The sequence below is a fragment of the Pezoporus flaviventris genome, unplaced genomic scaffold (genome assembly GCF_033815535.1).
Source record: "Pezoporus flaviventris isolate CSIRO_AGI_PZ_B2104156 unplaced genomic scaffold, CSIRO_AGI_Pfla_v1 ptg000025l, whole genome shotgun sequence".
Classification (NCBI taxonomy): domain Eukaryota; kingdom Metazoa; phylum Chordata; class Aves; order Psittaciformes; family Psittacidae; genus Pezoporus; species Pezoporus flaviventris.
Window position 1 is genome coordinate 13,270,621 of NW_026892573.1, and position 19,434 is coordinate 13,290,054.

The 19,434-nt window shown below is 42.3% G+C and overlaps 2 protein-coding genes across 11 annotated transcripts in view; one reads left to right on the plus strand and one right to left on the minus strand.

The window, feature by feature from the left end:
• Positions 1-5,001: 5,001 nt before the first annotated feature.
• On the plus strand, positions 5,002-6,909 carry ZAR1L (zygote arrest 1 like). Of its 2 annotated transcripts, XM_061458181.1 has the most exons (5): positions 5,002-5,301; positions 5,470-5,604; positions 5,874-5,966; positions 6,114-6,188; positions 6,597-6,909. In XM_061458181.1, exons 1-5 carry the CDS (start codon positions 5,020-5,022, stop codon positions 6,738-6,740), a joined length of 729 nt encoding a protein of 242 aa, XP_061314165.1. In that variant the 5' UTR covers positions 5,002-5,019; the 3' UTR covers positions 6,741-6,909. The 2 variants fall into 2 exon arrangements, with proteins under 2 accessions (XP_061314165.1, XP_061314163.1); XM_061458179.1 differs by having other exon boundaries at positions 5,002-5,604.
• A 1,704-nt stretch (positions 6,910-8,613) lies between these two features.
• FRY (FRY microtubule binding protein) overlaps positions 8,614-19,434 on the minus strand; it is a 230,202-nt gene continuing 219,381 nt past the window's right edge. For 7 of the 9 annotated variants that reach the window (XM_061457548.1, XM_061457549.1, XM_061457547.1 and 4 more), the window contains 4 exons: positions 15,788-15,805; positions 12,912-13,022; positions 10,649-10,842; positions 8,614-10,083 (listed from right to left, as the gene is read on the minus strand). In XM_061457548.1, coding sequence (XP_061313532.1) covers positions 9,825-10,083; positions 10,649-10,842; positions 12,912-13,022; positions 15,788-15,805 — 582 coding nt within the window. In that variant the 3' untranslated portion in view covers positions 8,614-9,824. The remainder of the gene's footprint in view (positions 10,084-10,648; positions 10,843-12,911; positions 13,023-15,787; positions 15,806-19,434) is intronic. The other 2 variants (XM_061457542.1, XM_061457546.1) reach the window with 1 other exon arrangement.

Sequence of the window (19,434 nt, forward strand, 5' to 3'; positions counted from 1 at the left end):
ATTTTAACACGTGTATTGTTTCCACGGCAAAATCAGTTTCCCCCGCGATAGCTGTTTTACACACACTGCCTCACCAAAACGATGAGAGTGACAGGCAGTTAAAAGAAGGGGAAAGGACCACCCTGAAGCAAATCAAGTAATGCAAAACTGCCTCAGAAGTACATTTTAGAAGCCGAAGCGCCCCGTTCCCGCTGCTTCCCGTCAGGGACGGCTCCTGCCGGGGACCCACCACACGCGGGGCGCTGCTTGTGCAGCCGCCACCGCGTCACCCCGCAGCGCCAAGGGGCCTCACAAAGCGACATCCCCGTTCACCACACACACACGGGACCTCGGCGGGCCGGTAACCGCAAACCCCTCGCAGGCCGCGAGCAAGGCGGCAGCGCGAGGGACCTGCCGGCGGGACAGGACTCGCAGGGACACCCCGCAGCCCGTCCAGGGGCAGGGGCAGGCCCAGGGCAGCGCGGGCAAAGCCACCCGCGGACCGTTTACCTCCGTCCGGCCCCTTAAGGCGGCGCGGCTGCATCGCCTCACGCGCGGGGGAGGCTGCCCTACTCCGCAGGAACAGCGGCACACACAGCACCACCACAACCCGGCCGCTGCCCCGCTCAAAGCTCGGCGCCAACACCGACCCGAGCGCCTGCGCACTGCGCGCACTCACGTTCCCGCCTGCCCCGGCCCTCTCGTCACGGGAAGGGGGTGGTGTCATGGCTATCCCGCGCGCCTTGTGTGGGGCGGGCCAGCTGCAGCCGAGGGAGTGTGGGGTTGCTTGGAAGTGGTCTGCCTCCGTGCGCGCCGTCTCACAGCACGGACAGGGAGCGTGCCGAGCCAAGGGACACACGTCCCTGTAGATGTGAGAGATGAAGTATCGCATCCAAGGGACACATCCATCCTCCTGCTTAACATCTCTTAACACCAGCGTTCCGGAAAAAGGCTCCAGCAGCCCTGCAGTGAGATGTACTACTGTGATGGAATGTCACTGCTGTGGAAATCTTGACCTCATATGCTGAGGAGGCTTATTAGGTTGATACTACAATGATGATATTACAATAAAGAGAATATTATTATCTTCCACATACATGGCCATTCTTGTTTTTGACTCTTGATAAATCCTTGGCCTCAGCAATGAGTCCATAAAATAACTTCAAGTTGGGTGGAATACTCATATGTCACCTGCTTCAGGGTCTCTTTATACAATAATTTTTCCATGTCCCTCCTCCTTCCAACTAAATTATTGAATTTCTAACTAGGGAAGCTGCAGTGCCTGGTTCTTCCCAAAGCATTCAAACATCTCTTGAATGATGGCATGTAGCTTCCAATTTAATCTCCATACCCCTCCCAAAGCATGTGAACAGCTTACTCTTTTTGCAGCCATGCTGCAGTCATTAAGTTTAAACTTGCTCATCACCATACCCTGGTTTTCACTTGCTACAGATAGTGCTTTGAAAACCCAAGCATAATGTGGAGCCTTGAGCCATCTTTCGACTGTGATGACTGTTTCCTGAGTCTTAACCTCCTGCTGATCCAGAAAAATGTTGTTTCTACTGATTTATTTCAGACACTTGAAATGGTATTTCACAAGTACATTGTGAACTTTTAAAGACATCACCCCTGCCAGGTCTTCCATAGCCCTGGTCTTGTTGACCCGCTGAAATTTTATAAAGCAATGAGGAGTTACACAATAAAATTACTTCACATCACAGCAGGTCCAGGGATTTGGAGATTCTGCAGTTTCTAAATCCTCACAGACACAGTTTGGATGATTTAATTACATGATTTTAACTATATTAACTATGATATTCCTTAGACTTGAACTACAGTGATGTGATTATGGAAGAAGGACTGTTAGACTAATATGTACGTGCTTGTCCTGCTAAAATTTATTTCATTATACAGGCATTAAGCCACTTTTCCCGGTATAACTGTTTTCCCTTTGGAGCAGTGTACAAGCTTGTCCTGGTTTCAGCTGCAAGAGTTATTTTTCTCCTTTCTGGCAGCCAGTGCAGTGCTGTTTTGGCTTTGGTCTGGGAGCAATGCTGATAACACACTCATTTTTAGTTGGTGCTCAGTAGTGCTTACCCCAATCCAGGGTTTTGCAGTCTCTCACGTTCTGCCAGTAAGGAGGGGCACAAGAAGCCATGAGGAAGCAGAGATAGGACACCTGATCCAAACTAACCAATGGGTATTCCATGCCACAGCACCTCATGCCCAGTATATAATTGGGGGGAAGTTACCTAGTAGGAACCAATTGCTGCTCTGGTTGGGCTGGGTGTTGGGCAGCAGGTGGTGAGCATTGTATTGTGCATCACATGTGTTTCTTGTTTTTTCCCTTTTAGTTTTACATTCTTTCCCCTTGGTATTTCCCCTATCATTATTACTATCATTATTAGTAGTAGTATTAGTATTATATTGTACTTTTAGGTATTAAACTGTTCTTACCTCAGCCTTTGGGGTTTACACTCTTTCAATTTTCCTCACTGTCCCACCCAGACGGGAGAGGAAAAAGGGTGCGTGAGTAAAAGGCTGCGCGTGGTTCTGAGTTACCAGGTGGCTCTAAACCATGACAGTCCTTTTAGGCATCAAACATGTGGTGATACAGCAGAAGAAGTTTCTGAGAAAGAGAATAATTCAAATCCTTCTGAAGGCCAGTTTTGCCATAAAACAGAGTAAGGTCAAGGGACCTACACAGGAGATACAGTTTTGGGGAATAAAATGGCAAGATGGACATTGCCAGATCCCCACAGATGTGATCAACAAGATAACAGCAATGTCTCCACCAACTAATAAGAAAGAAACACAAGCTTTCTTGGGTGTTGTGGGGTTCTGGAGAATGCACATCCCAAATTAGTCTGATTGTAAGTCTTCTCTATCACATGACCTGGAAGCAGAATGATTTCAAATGGAGCCCTGAGCAACAGGCAGCCTTTGAACAAATTAAACGAGAGATAGTTCATGCAGTAGCCCTTGGACCAGTCCAGACCAGGCAAGATGCGAAATATGTGCTCTACACCACAGCCGGGGAGAATGGTCCTACCTGGAGCCTCTGGCAGAAAGCTCCAGGGGAGACTCGAGGTCGACCCTTTGGCTTTGGAGTCCAGGATACAGAGGATCTGAGGTCAGCTATACTCCCACTGAAGCAGAGATACTGGCAGTCTATGAAGAGGTTCGAGCTGCTTCAGAAGTGGCTGGCACTGAAGCACAGCTCCTTCTGGCACCCCGGTTGCCTGTGCTGGGATGGATGTTCAAAGGCAGGGTCTCCTGTACACATCATGCAACCAATGCTACATGGAGTAAGTGGGTCGTACTTAATTACATTACAAGCTCAGAGAGGAAATCCCAGTTATCCAGGAATTTTAGAAGTCACCATGGATTGGCCAGAGGACAATACTTTACCTCTACACTAACTCATGGATGGTGGCAAATGCCCTGTGGGAATGGTTGCAGCAATGGAAGCAGAGCAACTGGCAACGCAGGGGTAAACCCATCTGGGCTGCTGCACTGTGGCAAGATATCGCTGCCTGGGTGCAGAACCTGGTGGTGAAGATACACCACGTAGATGCTCATGTACCCAAGAGCTGGGCCACTGAGGAACACCAGACCAACCAACAAGTGGATAAAGCTGCTAAGATTGAAGTGGCTCAGATGGACTTAGATTGGCAACATAAGGGTGAATTATTTTTAGCCCGATGGGCCTGACACCTCAGGCTATCAAAGCAGAGATGCAACATGGCACCCCAGATAGAATTTGGACTAATTTCTGGAATAATCTTATAGACACCTGGGCCAAAGAGCACAGCACTGAGTGGGTATATCACATCCCCTACCATGCACCACCCTCTGGGAAAATCGAATGGTACAGTGGACTGCCAAAAGCTACACTGAGAGCAATGGGTCGTGGGACCTACAAACATTGGGATACACATTTAGCAAAAGCCACTTGGCTAGTCAACACTAGGGAATCCACCAACAGGGCTGGCCCAGCCCATTCAGAACTTTTACATAGTGTAGAAGGGGATAAAGCTCCTGTGGTGCACACAAAGAATTTGCTGGGAAAGCCAGTCTGGGTTATACCTGTTTCAGATAAAGGCAAACCCATTTGTGGAATTGCTTTTGCTCAGGGACCTGGTTGTACATGGTGGATAATGCACGAAGATGGGTAAGTCTGGTGTGTACCTCAAGAGGATTTAAATTTGAGTGAAAACAGCCAATGAACTCAATTATATGCTGTTGCCTGCTATGTAACACTTCTATAGCCAGTCAGCTAGATATCCATCTCTGCCACTCTGGGCTTTTAAAAGAAAATACATGCTGTCATGATCATCAGCAGAGAATAAAGTCATGGTTTTCCAGGCCGGCAGCAGCAGCAGATTAAGTGTGTGTATTTGCTCAGTTGTTGGGAGCAAGCAGACTTCCCCTCCCCATGAAAGCTATGGTTGTCCCAGCTGTGACTGAATTACATCTGTTCATCTTTTCAGGGTCTTCCAGAGATGCACTACTTTTTGAGCACTGATTACTTAATCAGCTCTCTCAAGATCTTCACCAGTTGTACGTAAACAACCAAGGCTTTACTCAGCCCTGGACTCATTCTTGCAGTGTTCAATGCAGTCATGCAGCCTCATGGCTGTTTCCCACCTGAAATTGGAGATGAAGGCCTCCATCAGCAACACAAGCCAACCTGTGTGTGCGGTGCACAGCTGCAGGCCAGCTCGGTGCAGCCCTTGGTCTGACAGAGACATTGATGAGGTGATGATGGGACATCCCACCCGTGATGGTGGCACAGGGCTGTCCCATCATGGCCTGCATGCCCAGGGGTCTGCACTCTGTTCCTGAAGGACCATCAACTCCTATTTGTGCCCAGCTCTAGGGGCAGGGATAAGAAAAGGTCTACAACCCTCCCTTTGTCATTAGCCCTCCACCGGGCTGGGGCCAATTTCCCCATCAATTAGCATCAATTAGCAGCAGCTCTCAAGATAAGATAAAAGGCAGGGCAGGGGGAGAACTCGGGTTGACTTTTCTGTGGTTATGATCATGGAGGGCTTTGTCTATTCCCCCTTCAGCACATTCTCCAGCTTCAGGAGCAGCCTCACGCCGAGCCGCAGCGGGGATTCGGCAGTGAAGCAGCCCAGCTGGAAGCAAGGCAAGAGCGGCATCATCAGCCCCTTCCTCGGAGGGCCTCTCACCCCTATGCCCTCCGACTACCTGGACAGCTGCCGCCGGGCCCAGCTCCAGGCCCTGCTGTCGCAGATGAGCCCGGGGCTGGCGCCGCCGCTGCGCCGGGCCAGCACCCGGGAGGCGGGCGTGCAGGTGAGCATGCGGGTCGACGCCGCGGTGCAGTGCTCGCTGGGGCCGCGCACGCTGCCCGCCGGCCGCCCGCTGAGCCCTGTGGCCCGCCGCGCCCTGGGACACCTTGCCCTCTACTCGCCCGTGACGGACAGGCGCCTCTTCACGCTGCCGGAGGCCGCCGCACCTCAGGAGAAGGAGGCAGCGGCTGGGACGACCCCCCAGCCGCAGGCGGCGGAGGATGACAGCAGGCATCAGCAGGAGGGGCAGGCTGAGGCGGCGCTGCCGAGCACGGAGGCGGTGTTCCGCCGGCGGGCTGTCTTCCAGGTGCGCAGAGGGGCTTCGAGGCCCGCTCCGGGCAAGAGTCGGGGAGCGAGCCGCGAAGCAGGGTGGAGGGAAACCTACCCCTAGGGAAGGGCACGGCGGCCCCCAGCCTGGCTTGCCTCTCAGGTCGCTCATCGCTGGCAGGGCTGAAACTCCCCAGCAGGCTCTTTGCAGCAGGGGGCCTCCTGGCCGTCAGAAGAGACGGTGTAGCGAGGGAGCGGGCTGGGTGTTCTTGTGGTGCTGGAGGCCGCTCATGAACTTTCTCTCTGCAGTTTTTGGAGCAGAAGTATGGCTATTTCCACTGCAAAGAATGCAAGACCAGATGGGAGAGTGCTTATGTGTGGTGCATTTCTGGAAGCAACAAGGTAGTTAACGAGCCATTTCTTGCCTCTGAAGCTTGTAACACAGTCACCAAATCTGTGACAAATTGGATGCTTTGGCACAAATTTAGGTACTGGACACCCAGAGTAAGTCTCTAGAGTAACCAAGGAATTGTTTGGGTTTTTTTCCAGGTGTACTTCAAGCAGCTATGTCGCAAATGCCAAAAGGCCTTCAATCCCTATCGAGTGGAAGCAATCCAGTGCCAGGTGAGTTGCAGATGTCAGTATCCTGGTAAAACTGACAGAGACTGTCATAAACTCTAATAGTTTACAATTGCTGAATTAGGTTCTGACTTTCTCTGGAAGAGAATTTGCTTTCATCAAAGAACTGGGAAATGGTATTCGGGAAAGGTGTAAGGGGGTAGGACTCCCTCTCCTGCAGATGGCTTACATGAATGGTTTTCTGTTCAGACAGTACTATGCCCAGCTACATGAAGGGTAGGGTTGTGTGCTTCTAGGTGAGATGGTTCTTACAGCTCAACTGTATAGAGTTTTTATCATGAGCTGTTTTAAGTGTATTAGCTCAAACATGTTGCTATGATTAAGGAAAACAAAAAACACTAACATGAAGTGAGCACTTTTGACTACTACTAATAAAATGTCTTGTTTCCTAAGACCTGTTCAAAGACTCGTTGTTCCTGCCCTCAGAAGAAAAGACACATTGATGTCAGGAGACCTCATCGCCAAGAACTCTGTGGCCGCTGCAAAGGCAAGAGGTTGTCCTGTGATAGCACTTACAGCTTCAAATACATTGTCTGATCTGTGTGCCCTCCTGTTTTGTGCTTTGCTCTTTGTCAATCTCCTACAATGTTTTGACTTTAGGCTTTTGACCTGGCATTGGATAATGGATAAAGACTTTTGTACTTATTATAAAATGCATAACTTAATTGTACATATGCTGTGAATAAAGTTCAGTAGAAGTGTGCTATCCCTTAGTTTCATCTTGCTGGGATGAAACAGGAAAGTATATCTGGAGGGGAAGAGAACCTATTTGATTTCCTAAAACAAGTAAGTTTTGTGTGTAGTCTGCCTTTAGGGGATTCAAAGATTAAAACTGGGACAGAGTTTTTCCTTAAGTCATCTAACTGAACTAATGTGGAAGATGCAAATGTTCTGGAGCATAACATCTGGGGTAAATGTATGTGTCTCTTCCTACTGACTGTATATTAAAAAAAGGCAGTTTGATCAAAAACTGTATCCTAGAAGATTATGCCTGTAACATAACACTCTTCCCTTGTATGTCCCACATGTCCTCCAAGTGATCAGGGAAAATACTTTTTGAGCTGGGCTGTCTGTGATTGTGTAACACATTTTCTAGGCTTAGTGTGTCCTAAAAAAGGCAGAACAAGTCCTGGTGCCCCCAATTCAATACTAGTTTGTTCCTCAGAAGTTTTCTTGTCATTTAATGTACCTCCAACATAGGTGGCTTGAATGTAATTGGAGGGAGCAACAATGTGCTTTCATGAAGACTAAATGTGTTTGGGGGAATCCTAATTGAAGTCCCAGTGTTGCAGAAGCACAGTGGGATATTACTGCAGTTCATATTGTCCTAGGGCTTCTGTGAGGCTTTGTTGGGAATATGCAGATTTCTGCTCTGACTGACATTTAGAAGTGATGCTTGGAAAGGTAAATGGCTACATGACAGCTTTTGTTTTATCTGTGAAGAGCCATAGAATAGAGTAGAAGGAACATCTGGAGGTCTTTATACTCGGTGGAGGAAAAATTTAATGAAGTTGCTTAATGGATCATACTCTACATCCAGGACAGTAATGAGGGATGTATACTGGGTAGTCTGTCTTGTTCAACATCTTTACCAGGGATTTGGAATAGTCATGAGTGTATACCTGTCAAGTTTGTAGGAGACATCAAACTTTTCCTGTGACTGTGATCTGTAAAATATCCATGATTTTGCTGAGTGGTAGAGCAGGTCTCAGCTTTCACCAACCACTAAAACTTTCTGCGGACCACCCCAATTACAGTTCTGAATAGCTTTCAAAAGTGAAATATGCAACAGAAATTTGAAGACAACTTTAACCACTGCAAATTATTTTACTCAGAAAAATAGCTGTGTGATTTGCCTTGCATTTATTTTGACCTGCAACTGTGCTGCAGAGCTGTATGGACTGCAAAACTAGGAAACCTGTAAAAGAAGTTGATTCCACCCCTTTGCATCAATACAAGTACTTTTCAGGATTCACATACAGTGGTGGAAGTGTTCTGAGAATGAAAAAGGGGGTGCAAGAGAAAGGGCTTTACTGCATTCTCAGAGCTGAGGCTGATGTATCAGGCTGGACAGCTTTTCTTTTGCATTTAGTATAAGAAAAAAACCCACCCGAACCCAGAACTGGAAAGAACAGGACCATTACTGATGTTTTTAACAGAAACAAACCTTCACCTCTATTCTGGATTTTTATTTCCTTTTTGTTATGAAACTGATTTAGTCAGTCCTGGATGAGTTGCAACTACAGACTGACAATAAAGCCCTTGCATTCCTCACTGGTATATTTCAGTGTAATGAATGGTTTCACCGTAAGTGATGGAAAAGGTGTCTTGGGGTTGCTGATCATGGATACGATCTGCAACAGTACAGATGCAGACAAGAACACAATCTTCACAAGAAGCAGATACTCTGTTGTGATTATATACGACTTTTATATTTTAGTTAAATGGATGTACTGATCCAAATATCAACCAAAGTTACTTCACAAAAATGGTAAGTGTATTTACAGAGTGAATAAGTTACATAGTTGTCAGAATAAAAGTGTCTCAGATGAGCAACAGGTTTACATGCATACATTTAACACTGGACAGCAGTTGAATGTAAGAAAAAAAACCATACAGGTATGACTTTTATATATACATTGCAAATAAAATAAGACATCTCTTTAAAGAAACTTAACATGAGAACTTGCATTTCACGTTAATATTTTTACTTTTTATACTCAAAATTTATATTAAATAAAAATATGCATGCATAACAGTTCAAAAGATTTGACTCTGTGATGGGACTTTCTCCTACAAAATGGCAAGTTAAATTAGATCAACCATCCTTTAATAGTATAAATATATTCATAAAAGCAACCTTCTAGTAAAAAGCAGCCAAGGTCCATTAAAAAAAACAACAACAAAAAAAATCTACCAAGACCATTCATGATGCCTTGGGGGCCTAAGAACAGACCTTTGCAATATGACCCAGTACCTTCAGAGACAGTAGCCTAGTAACATTAAGAAATGTACTTCATAGCAGCTCGTTGTTTTAAGATACAATAATCATATTTGAATTACAGTGTACATTAAACTGTAGTCCATTTACAATTTGTTTCATATACACAGGCTCTCAGCTTTTGACCAACAAGTTTGTAAGATTCTGTGGCCAGCTTCATTCTGCCCATCTTTCACTCAACCAAATAAGAGAAAAAAGGAAAAAAATGTACAAGTTTTTTTTTTTTTTTTAACAAAAAAAAATATTATTTAGTGAAGGAAACATTGCACTTTTGCCAACCTAAAATTAATTTGCTATAAAGGAAGTATTGTTCAGTGTAGTAGGCTTTGGTATGCAATGGAAGTCACTTCTTCAGTAGTGAGTTGCAGTTGCTCAGTGAAATGCTAACTGATTTTTGTGCAACACAGAACAAAGGATGTTGTCCCAGATGCTCTATGCTACCTTTGTCCTTACAGTATTGCTACACATTTGAAGTTCAGCCCATCTCTTTTTAGAAGAAATCCTAAATGTAACAAGAGTGAGTACAGTTTGACCAAACCTTTGTAAGGCTGAGAAGACATTGAGCCACCTCACTCCAACAGGGCAGCACTCCCACCTTGAAAGAGGGCACAAGAGTCCTGTCAGAGACTTGTGCCGGAAATGCTGGAGTCTGGAAGAAAAGTATTGATGACCCGATAACTCTGAGCTCTGCGGATCATGTCACGGATCTCTATATTCAGTTCCATTAATTTGGTACAGATTTCAGTCAGGCTCTGGTTGGAGCCCACCAGTGCATAGGTGCCCGTCTGACCCAAAGTTTGATGCCTGAAGTAAATGTTCAGTAGTGTCTGGACTTCATCGTCAGAGCTACTTCCAAAGATATCATTGGGCCACAAAATCCTGCGATCAAACAGGAAGAGAATATGTGTATATTAGCACAGCACAGATGGAAGCTGGGTGATAGAGATCTCTAAAAGGAGAACTGACTCACACATGCTTATAAGCCAAAGCAAGTCACTGGTTTATGCTACTCATTTGTTAGTCAGTCTGTTATCAAGCACTGAAATCACATAAAAGCACAATTCTTACTATCTAAAAACCAAAGCTTAAGAAAACTCAAATAAGTGGAACTGGGCTGAATGTTAGCTGATGCCAGTGACATTCACCTATAAGGAATTAGTTCTGTAAAAATATTCTTAAGAGCCTCACAGAAGTACTTTTGATCTACTCAGTGTAATTAAACACCTTAATTGTTGCAAGCATACAAGTTTGTATTACTGATTTGGTACTGTTACTGTGGCACACTGCTGCAAAAGTTAGTAATATCAATGCCCCCATGTACCTTCTTGAAACAATTAATTATGCTGACTCAGCACATTATATGTAGTATAAAGTTAGGAAGGTAATAAATGTATACTTTTCTAATAACACAAAAGCCTAATATGAGCCATGTAGCAAAACTTGCCTGCATTCTCTTATTTGTCGCACGGCTTTAACAAGTTCATTGTTTTTCAAGCACTCCAGCATGGACTGAATAGCTGCTTCTGTAGAATTGAATGTGGGTTCAGATTCCATCGTCAGAGGCTCAGCTGCGATTGCAGCAGTAGCATCCTTAAGGTTTTTCTTCAACTCACTCAGTTCTCTTGACATATTTAACAGCTGTTGCAAGGAGAAAGATGAGAGATGGGTATTTTCATTCTCCACAGGCACCAAAGACAGTAGCTATTTCAAACCTGTACTATATTGGATGTACCACATTATGGAAAAGATCCTCTTTTAACACAAGGGCATTTCTTGACCTCTGAGCTCTGTACAATATAGGGAAGACACAAACTACAGATTTTTAAGCTTTGTGCTTCCTTTAACCCTATACTGTATTTTTGGTTTGCTAAATGCAAGAGTACATCTAAACAATCTTTTATTTTTCACCCCTGCTACTTTTTTCATTCCATAGTGGATAGTTTAAGAAAACATAGACTTCTCCTAGCAATGATGCTGTCATTTATTTACAAAACACATGCAGCATCTGACATGATTAACAGATGGACAGGAATTGTATAACCCTCTGTCAGACTTCAAAGTTCACATGGCACAAGACTCATAAGTAAGTTAATAGTTAATTTCTAAAGTCTACCTTTTCATGCTCATACATCCTAGAAATAAGCACTCTCACATGAACTAATGATGGAACTTCCTTTCAGTAACAGCTTATGGCTCCAGCAAAATACGCGAATTTCATGGTAAAATAGCTCTTCCCCATATTATTGTTTTGCAGTTTCACATGCTGCATTATTTATAAAATTTCTAACTGTGAAATACAGTTACTGAAATCAATTCTCTTATAAGGAACACAAAATATTTCTAAAATTTAAGACTATTTTAAGATGCCTCCTGTCCTGTGTTCTCTTGAAAGTGGACACCCTAGTCACAATGAGCCAGCCTTCAGAACAGTGCCTTAAGATACAATAAATATTCAAGCTCTTTGTACTGCTACAGCATACCTGATAAAACAATTTCTATTTAGAGAGACTCTCTAAGCTATTTGAATATGTCATAAAATACATTTATAGCTTCAAATTTGTTTTACAACTACAGAGTACAATAACTTCTTCCCCTCAATAGTTTAAAATATATACACTTTACCAGGAGAAACTCACATATGGAATGGCAAGTTAAATCTTTCCTTAGATGATGCTCATTCAGCTTAAAGTAATCACCTCAAATATATTTCAAAGAATTACATATTTTATGCAATTGCTGAAAATAAACTTGACTAACAGTATTGTTCTTGTGATCTGTTTATTTTAAAGAAAGATACATAGATTTATCTAAAAACAAACGGCTACTTGGTTCAAAAGCGATAGTGTGCTGTGTGAAAAATAAGTAAAGAGGAAAGGCTGTAAAAATCACAGCGTTAAAAAGATGACATTAAGGTATTTAGTTAATTACATATTTAAAATAGATTTAATATTCAATGTTTAATGTAAACATTAAACTGATTTCAGTGTATTTATCTAGAGAATAAGAACGGGCAGTACGCTTGAAGTCAAAATATAAAGTAGTTCTATGCTACACACCTTTGTTTGCTCAGGTATGAGAGGATGCAAACCCATTTAATAGCTGCTGATGTTTCTAGTATAATGCACATGCAATGGAGAGAGTTTATATGGCTGGAAATTCCAACACATTATTCCAGCAAAAACATTAATTTTGCATCCAGATTAAGATTAATTTACCCAATTATTTTGTTATTTCCATGCTAACAAGTGCTCCTGGTCTAAGTGTCTCCACAAAGTTCAGAGAAAATCAGTCATGACCTAGGAAAAGGCTACTTTCTGTATGTGTAATGGAGGTTCATTTTCCTAAAAATTAAGGCCTCATTTAAAATAAAAATAAACCACTTGAAGATGTTCACATAGAGTAAGTCCCCAGTACATGTAAAGTGTGTGAGTGAAGGTAAGATTTCATGTATCATACTAGTTTGTTACCATTGACTGAAATGACTTTTGAGGACTGAATGTATAAAAGATCACAGTCTCTGAAAGTACAAGAAATACAGTCTCTTGACCATATTTTAATGCAGATGCTGCTGTACTGAAGGATTTTGTCTGCAAACTTATATTCAGGGTGAAATGATGTAATCTTTGATGTAAGTCCATAGAAAGAAATATAAGAACATAGAAGTAAAGTGTTTTTTTCACTGTAAGATTTTTTAATTTGTTACATACCTCTGGCATGGAACTGACTTCATGCACTTGTCCGATAAGTTTACAGTAGGACTGAAAAAGCAACAGCAGCTGGAAGTGCAGTTTATATAATCTCTGACACAGTTCCAATTGCTAAGGAAAGATTTGTGGAAGAAAAATCATAAAGATCAGTGAGTTAGGCTAATTTTCAATAACTAATAAAACACAATGAGATAGTCCAGTTCTCAGAAAACATTGTTTTACTGGATTATGATCATATACTGTTTCAGAAAACAACATTCTTCTGCAGGTAAGTCATATATGACATTGAAAATAAAAATTAGGATGGCTAGCTCTCATGTAGCACACATCAGCATCAATCTCAAAGCAGCTTATATACATTAGCTTCACTATCTCCAATTTGCAGCTGGAAAGCAGATGCAGAATATGGGGGAAATTGCTTTGCTGCATGAAACATAAAACTCTTTAAAACTTCAGAAATGGCCAAAGAGCATTTCTGAGAGGATGGAAATCCAAGAGAGAAGCAATGAAGTAGTTGTCTAAGAGGTCAAAGCTTCTGCCTGCTTCTCTAAGGGAAGAGGGAGAGAGGCAATAAATCCATCCAGGAGCAGTCAGTAGGAAGTGCCAGCTCTGCAATTTAAACCTCAGCTCATGGATTTTCCACCATCTTAAAGAAACTATACAAATGATGGATGGATTTTAATGTTTAAGAGGACCTCTGGCTTCTACAATGTATTCTCTCAGATTAAGTAGATACTGTTCTATGTATATTAACTTGTTTCTTCCAGTGAGATGCGCAGTGCCACACAAAAGGTGTTGGGCACATTGAAGTAACACGTGATGGGCATGTCTGCCATAGGACTCAAGTTAATATGTTTATGATGCTGGCATTCATGTGCCTTTCAGGAGGGGGAATCTGGTAGTTCCACAGCTGGATCATGATGGGGAAGGGAAGCATATTTGATCTTTGGCAAATGACAGAAGAAGTGAAACTTCTGCAAGTACAATTGCATGCCAAACATGACAGAAAAGGAGAAGCAGCAATTAACGTCTTTGCTTCCTTAAAGCACTTCATACACGCTTAGCTACCAGCACGTACTTCAGCTACTTGCTGAACTGAACTGCAAATGCCAGCACAAATACTTTGAAAGTACTTTAAAAACATGATAAATGTTAATTTCAGTGAAGTTCTTATTTACATATGGTTCAATATTTAAGTGCCAGGGTTTTTATTAAGCCAAAATTAGAACAGCATCCTTATGCATTTCCAGTTTCAAAATCTCTGTACCCTCCATACAAGGCTGAGGGGTTGAGGTCAAGGAGATGTTCTTTGGCAAATTTCAGCTTTGTTTGTCAGGGAGGAGTGGACACCAACCACCACCTATGAACAGTCATCCAAGGGCACTGACAAAATCAAGTAGAGGTGGTCTCCTTCTGAAGGAGGTTTATAGAGGAGAACAGGAGCAAGAGGAGAGTGCCAAGCCACGGGGTGTCAACCTGGCAGGGTTTGTCTTGCTGAAGGCCTGGCAGACAGGGCTGCTTGCACGTCAGCCCTGCTCTACCACAGCAGCGTCACTCAGCACCGTAAATTTGGCTGGTCTGAGCTCTGTAGTGATACACAGTTTCTGGTTTCCAAGTTGGTATGTTTTATGTTTGTTACTGGTGGTCAGGGTTGGAGTGTTCCTGTCCCAGATGGAATCCCACCACACCTGATAACGACACCAAAGACCCACAGGAAGTGAAGTAAGGCCCATCAGATCTGTAGTGGGGAAAAAAGGGAGGTAATGGCTGTGCAACCTGCTAGGACAGAACAGACTCATGGGAAGGGGCAAAACCTGTTCGTGGCCAGGAGAATGAAGAGGTAAGGCATGAAGGATGCTGCCTGTTAAATAAACCTGCCCAGTGGCCATTCTCTGTAACTGAGGCCACGGAGCACCGCCATGCTTGCATTTGCGTGGCTGATCATTCTCCTCCCAAAATAAAGAGTGAATGTTTAGATACAGCCTCCTGGAAATGGTTCTGGCTTCTGTCATACTCTAGCCATGCTCTGCATGTCAGGGAGTGGCTGGCACCCCAGGCAGGGAAGGTGCTAACTGTTCACTCCTAATACCAGCCTGGGGACACACACTTGCCCCACGGTCCTTTTTTTATCCGGAACACAGCCGCAGGTTCTCCAACAGGGATGCAATTCACTCTATTCAAATTTTGGAGAACCAGCAACATTATGTAACAGTTACATACACATCTACTTGATCTGTCAGGGAGTTAAAAGTTAATTGAAAACCAGGACACGGCACAACATAAAAGAATAAAAATCTCAAGATGGCTTGGCGTGTAACATGACTTTTTTCAGTCCTTACAGAACAATAATTCAGTTTCACCCTTCTGGTTGCTAACCTGAGTGAAAACAAACTAAGGTCAAATCAAAGACTCAAGTTTGACTCAGTATTCAGTTACCACATCAAGCAATTCCATCTTTGTTCTTCCTAAGTATTAGAAACCAATAGTGGTGAAACTATTAACATATAAACAAACACAATTTAAACCATATGTCAACTCTAAATTGTAGATTTGCATTAGGCCAAATTGAGAATTATGAATTCTAAAATAACAAAAAAGTTATCATCCACTTCAGCATATGACATACATTTAAATGCTTGATTTAAAAAAAAATTATGTAAATGCCCACTTAAAACATATGAAGGTGTCAGAATTTTGGTGCAGTATTTTTAGATTTCACAAAACACACATTAGTAAATTATTTTAGTCACTGCATGTAGAACCACATATTCTACAGGAAAATTATAATGAAAAAGGAAAACATGCTTAGAAGTAAAACTGGGGTGTATTAGTCCATCTACAGATGGACAAAGTATATGAAAAGAACTTCAACTTACTGCAAGAGATTCCATTTGCTACACAGCAAGCATGGCACAGGAGAAAAGGAAAGGAAAGAAAGTATAGTGTCAGTGAAATGCATGCAATAGGAAGCACAGCCCATCTTTAATAGCATAACTTGTCAGCAGTATTAGCAATGCTTGCCTCAATCTCATAACTGGTTGGAAATATCACACACAACATGCACAGCTTCTTAGTAAAATCAAACTTTAATTCTAATGGTAAATTCCAGTCTAAATACCCTCAGTTAGGTCTTCAGATTTATTAGTTCTGATTTAACCCACTCAGTAAATGCTGTAACTAACAAACACAATGACATCTGCCCAGTTACAGCCTGATGTCAGTGCATACGCACATAGTGTTACAAAACATTTGGAATCCTTATTAAAATTATTTACCTTATCATCTGTACAAAGGCAACAAACACAGAAATGTGAAATAATGCTAACTTTGTATAGCCTGACAAAGTGTTTCATTCTGGTTTCTTTCCATGGGCCTTACTATCAAAAAATGTATGAAAAGTATTGTCCCAAATCCTGCCCTACTCTTCTGTAAAACCATGACAAACTATGCTTCAAGCTCTTGTGATGTTTAATTTCATGCCTTTTACATTGCTTGAATAGTTTTCTTCTTCTATTTAGTACTCTTGAAAAAGCCCCTTTCTATCTTGGCTTCCATGCAGTTCACATAAATTAAGCTTTGCAAAGCTAAATTCAGGATAAGAGGACAAGAGCAGACAGATCACTGCACTCTAATAAATTCACAGGTGTGCTGGTTTGTGTTTTTCAAATCTTGTTTGTCTCTGTCTCAGCTCTTCTGAAGTTTAGTGTGCCACCAACTTTCATTGGACTTTCAAAAAGATTGCAATCCACATATAATTTCTAATTTGTCATGGAATTTATGTTAAAGAAGGCGGGGGGGGGGGGGGGAAGGGGGGGAGGGGGAAGGGGGGAGAGAAGCAGAGTAAGGGAATTCCATGATCTTTTTTCCCAGAAAACACAGTCTTCTCTGTACTGCTTCCAAAATCATGGCAAGCCAAAAAACGGGGTGGGGAAGGGGTTTCATATTACATGAAAAACCCTTCTTCACAGAAAGAAAATATGCTGGATACAAAATCTGCCTAAACTATATGGATGCTCAACTCCATATTGCTGTATAATTTTAAGAGTGCAACTTATTTTCCTCTTTCTTTCAGCATAAAATGAAATATTCCTTTGAAGTTGAAAAGACACTAATTATTGGACTAAGTGACAATTCTTTTAGTCCCAGGCAGCAAAGGCTCGGGTAGAATGATCCTAGCCTTCACTTGTGTTCTCAATGTCTAGTTTAATTCCTATAGTAAATGAAGTACTGGTTTAGATTAGTCGATAGACACTACGCAATTAGTGGTTTTGCAGCTGAAACTACCAAATGTTTAGAGTATTTGGATCACTCGCACAGTCCTTTATGCAGCTGGTAAATGCTGCACCTAAGGAGGATGCAGCAACACTCTGATTTAGTTTTTTAATTGAGACAGAGAATTACTATTTTGTACAATTAGCAGACAAGGAAGACAGCAAAGCACTAATTTTTAGATCATGGGTCTTCTTGCTTTTTTCAAGAATCATTTTTACATACTGAAAGGAGATGAGAGTTACACAATTATTTCTTAAGACATTAACACTTTGATGGCTACACAGTCTTCAGTTATTTACTGGCACAGAAGAGTCCCATTGTAACAAAATAACTGCTGTGTGCAAGGGGCTATTAATTATAAGTGCATTTTATTAAGGCATTCTATTTGATTTGATGTGCCAGCAGACAAAAGCTTTTCCCACAGTCTAGGAAAGTGGGTATATATAAAATTTGTGTATATATCAGAGAGAAAAAGAGATTCAGCATGTGCTGTGCATTCTTAAATATCCACTGGACTTGAAGGACAGTAGAAACTATTCTGTTTGGGGAAATCTGTAACACAGATGTGTTCCTCCTTTAGGAAAGGTGCCTACCTGAGCCAATTTTACCTCCCTGTCAATTTATGGGTCTGTCAAATAGCAGTCAAATAATTGGTTACTGAGTATTAAGAATGCCTAACTTAACAATGAGACTCACTGTGTCTTGAGTTTTACTGCAACTCAACTCAATTCCAGATGACTATGGTCCCAAGAAGTACACCTCCAGTCTTACTGGCATCCTAGAGTAATTGAATGTTTAGCCACAGGAAAAATCATAGCAACAGCGACATTCTGATTTTTTGGGGCAAGTTTTTCTGGTGTGCAGCACGTTGTAAATATCCACTAACAGTCTGAGTTTGCAAAGCCCACATCCATTAGCTCGTAGTGGGCTTTGGGATGAGCAAGGATTAAGGAAGGTGTATACCGACTTTGGACTTACAGAGTAAACTGAATGTCTCACTGGGAGATAAATACTTATTTGAATTAGCAGTTTTAATTGACAAGAAAAAAAATGACCTTTTATGTGTCTCTTTTCCAGAGAAAAAGACCCAAACAAAACCAGACTGACTAGATTCAAAAAAAGCCTTGTTTAGTAAGATTGAAGAGTGTACCGATAGCTGTACTCATCTGAGACTGTTACACCTGGACAGACAGCACAATGTCTGTCACAATACGTCCAGTTAATCTTTTGTCTATCAATTGACACCTATGTCGTTGAGACTCTGTTGTTCAATGTAGCATCAAAGCTTACAAATCAGAGACACATCCAAATCACATAATCTGTTGCAAGAATAAGAGGGTGGGGGGGAAAGACATTCTGGGACATGAAGCTTTCACCCCATCTCAGAAAAGTTGCTAGCTCCAGCAGCTGACCTAGACAACTTCTATTTCAAGCTTCTTCAATGTCAGAACAAGCAATCTCTGCCTTTGCCCATGTTTAGTAACAGTAACAACAGTCAACAAATCATGTGCAATTATTTTGAAATAAGATCTGATTAGAGAAACTGATGCCAAGTTAGATACCGGCATCAGCAGGCACTTGTGACGCAACTGCTTGTGCTAATGCTGAATTTGGTCTTATGTCTTGTCTGCAGAGGGGACTATTTTTACTTTAAGTGTTTTACCAAGCGGGGAGCTCTGAGAGCAAGGTGTTGCTTTTTTCTCCTTACAATTATTTATGAACCTTTTCCAGAAGCAGCCAGGTTTTGTGCTTAGCTAAGTTGTTGGGGTTTTGTTTTTTTTTTAGGCCAGAAGTCTCCAGCAGGATTTCAGGTCCTAGTCTAACCTTGGTTCTTCCTACAATTATTAGATTCTTTAGCTTTCAGGGTGAAGAGAAAATGAGAGGAAAAATAATACTTGACAGTCTGGGAGTAATTTTTCCTTGTCCCTTCCTAATCACATTCCTCAGTTTCCCTGGACTCTTCCTCCCATTACACTTTTGCTGAGTGAACAGACTGTTTCACAGGGAAGCGCTGCTTCAACTGAGAGATAAATGAGAAAGGGAAGAAAAGAAAGATGCCTATTGGTCAAATACCTACCATCCTGTCAACTTCCAAGGAATAATGCATTTTGGGCTGAAGGAACAATGACGGGGAGAAACCAGGGACTTCTGAAGGAATTAGAAACTTCTCTTTTCAGTCTGTTTGATAAGCAGTAAAAATACTAAACTTGGCTTCACAAAACACACATTTAATTCTGAAACAGAGAACACC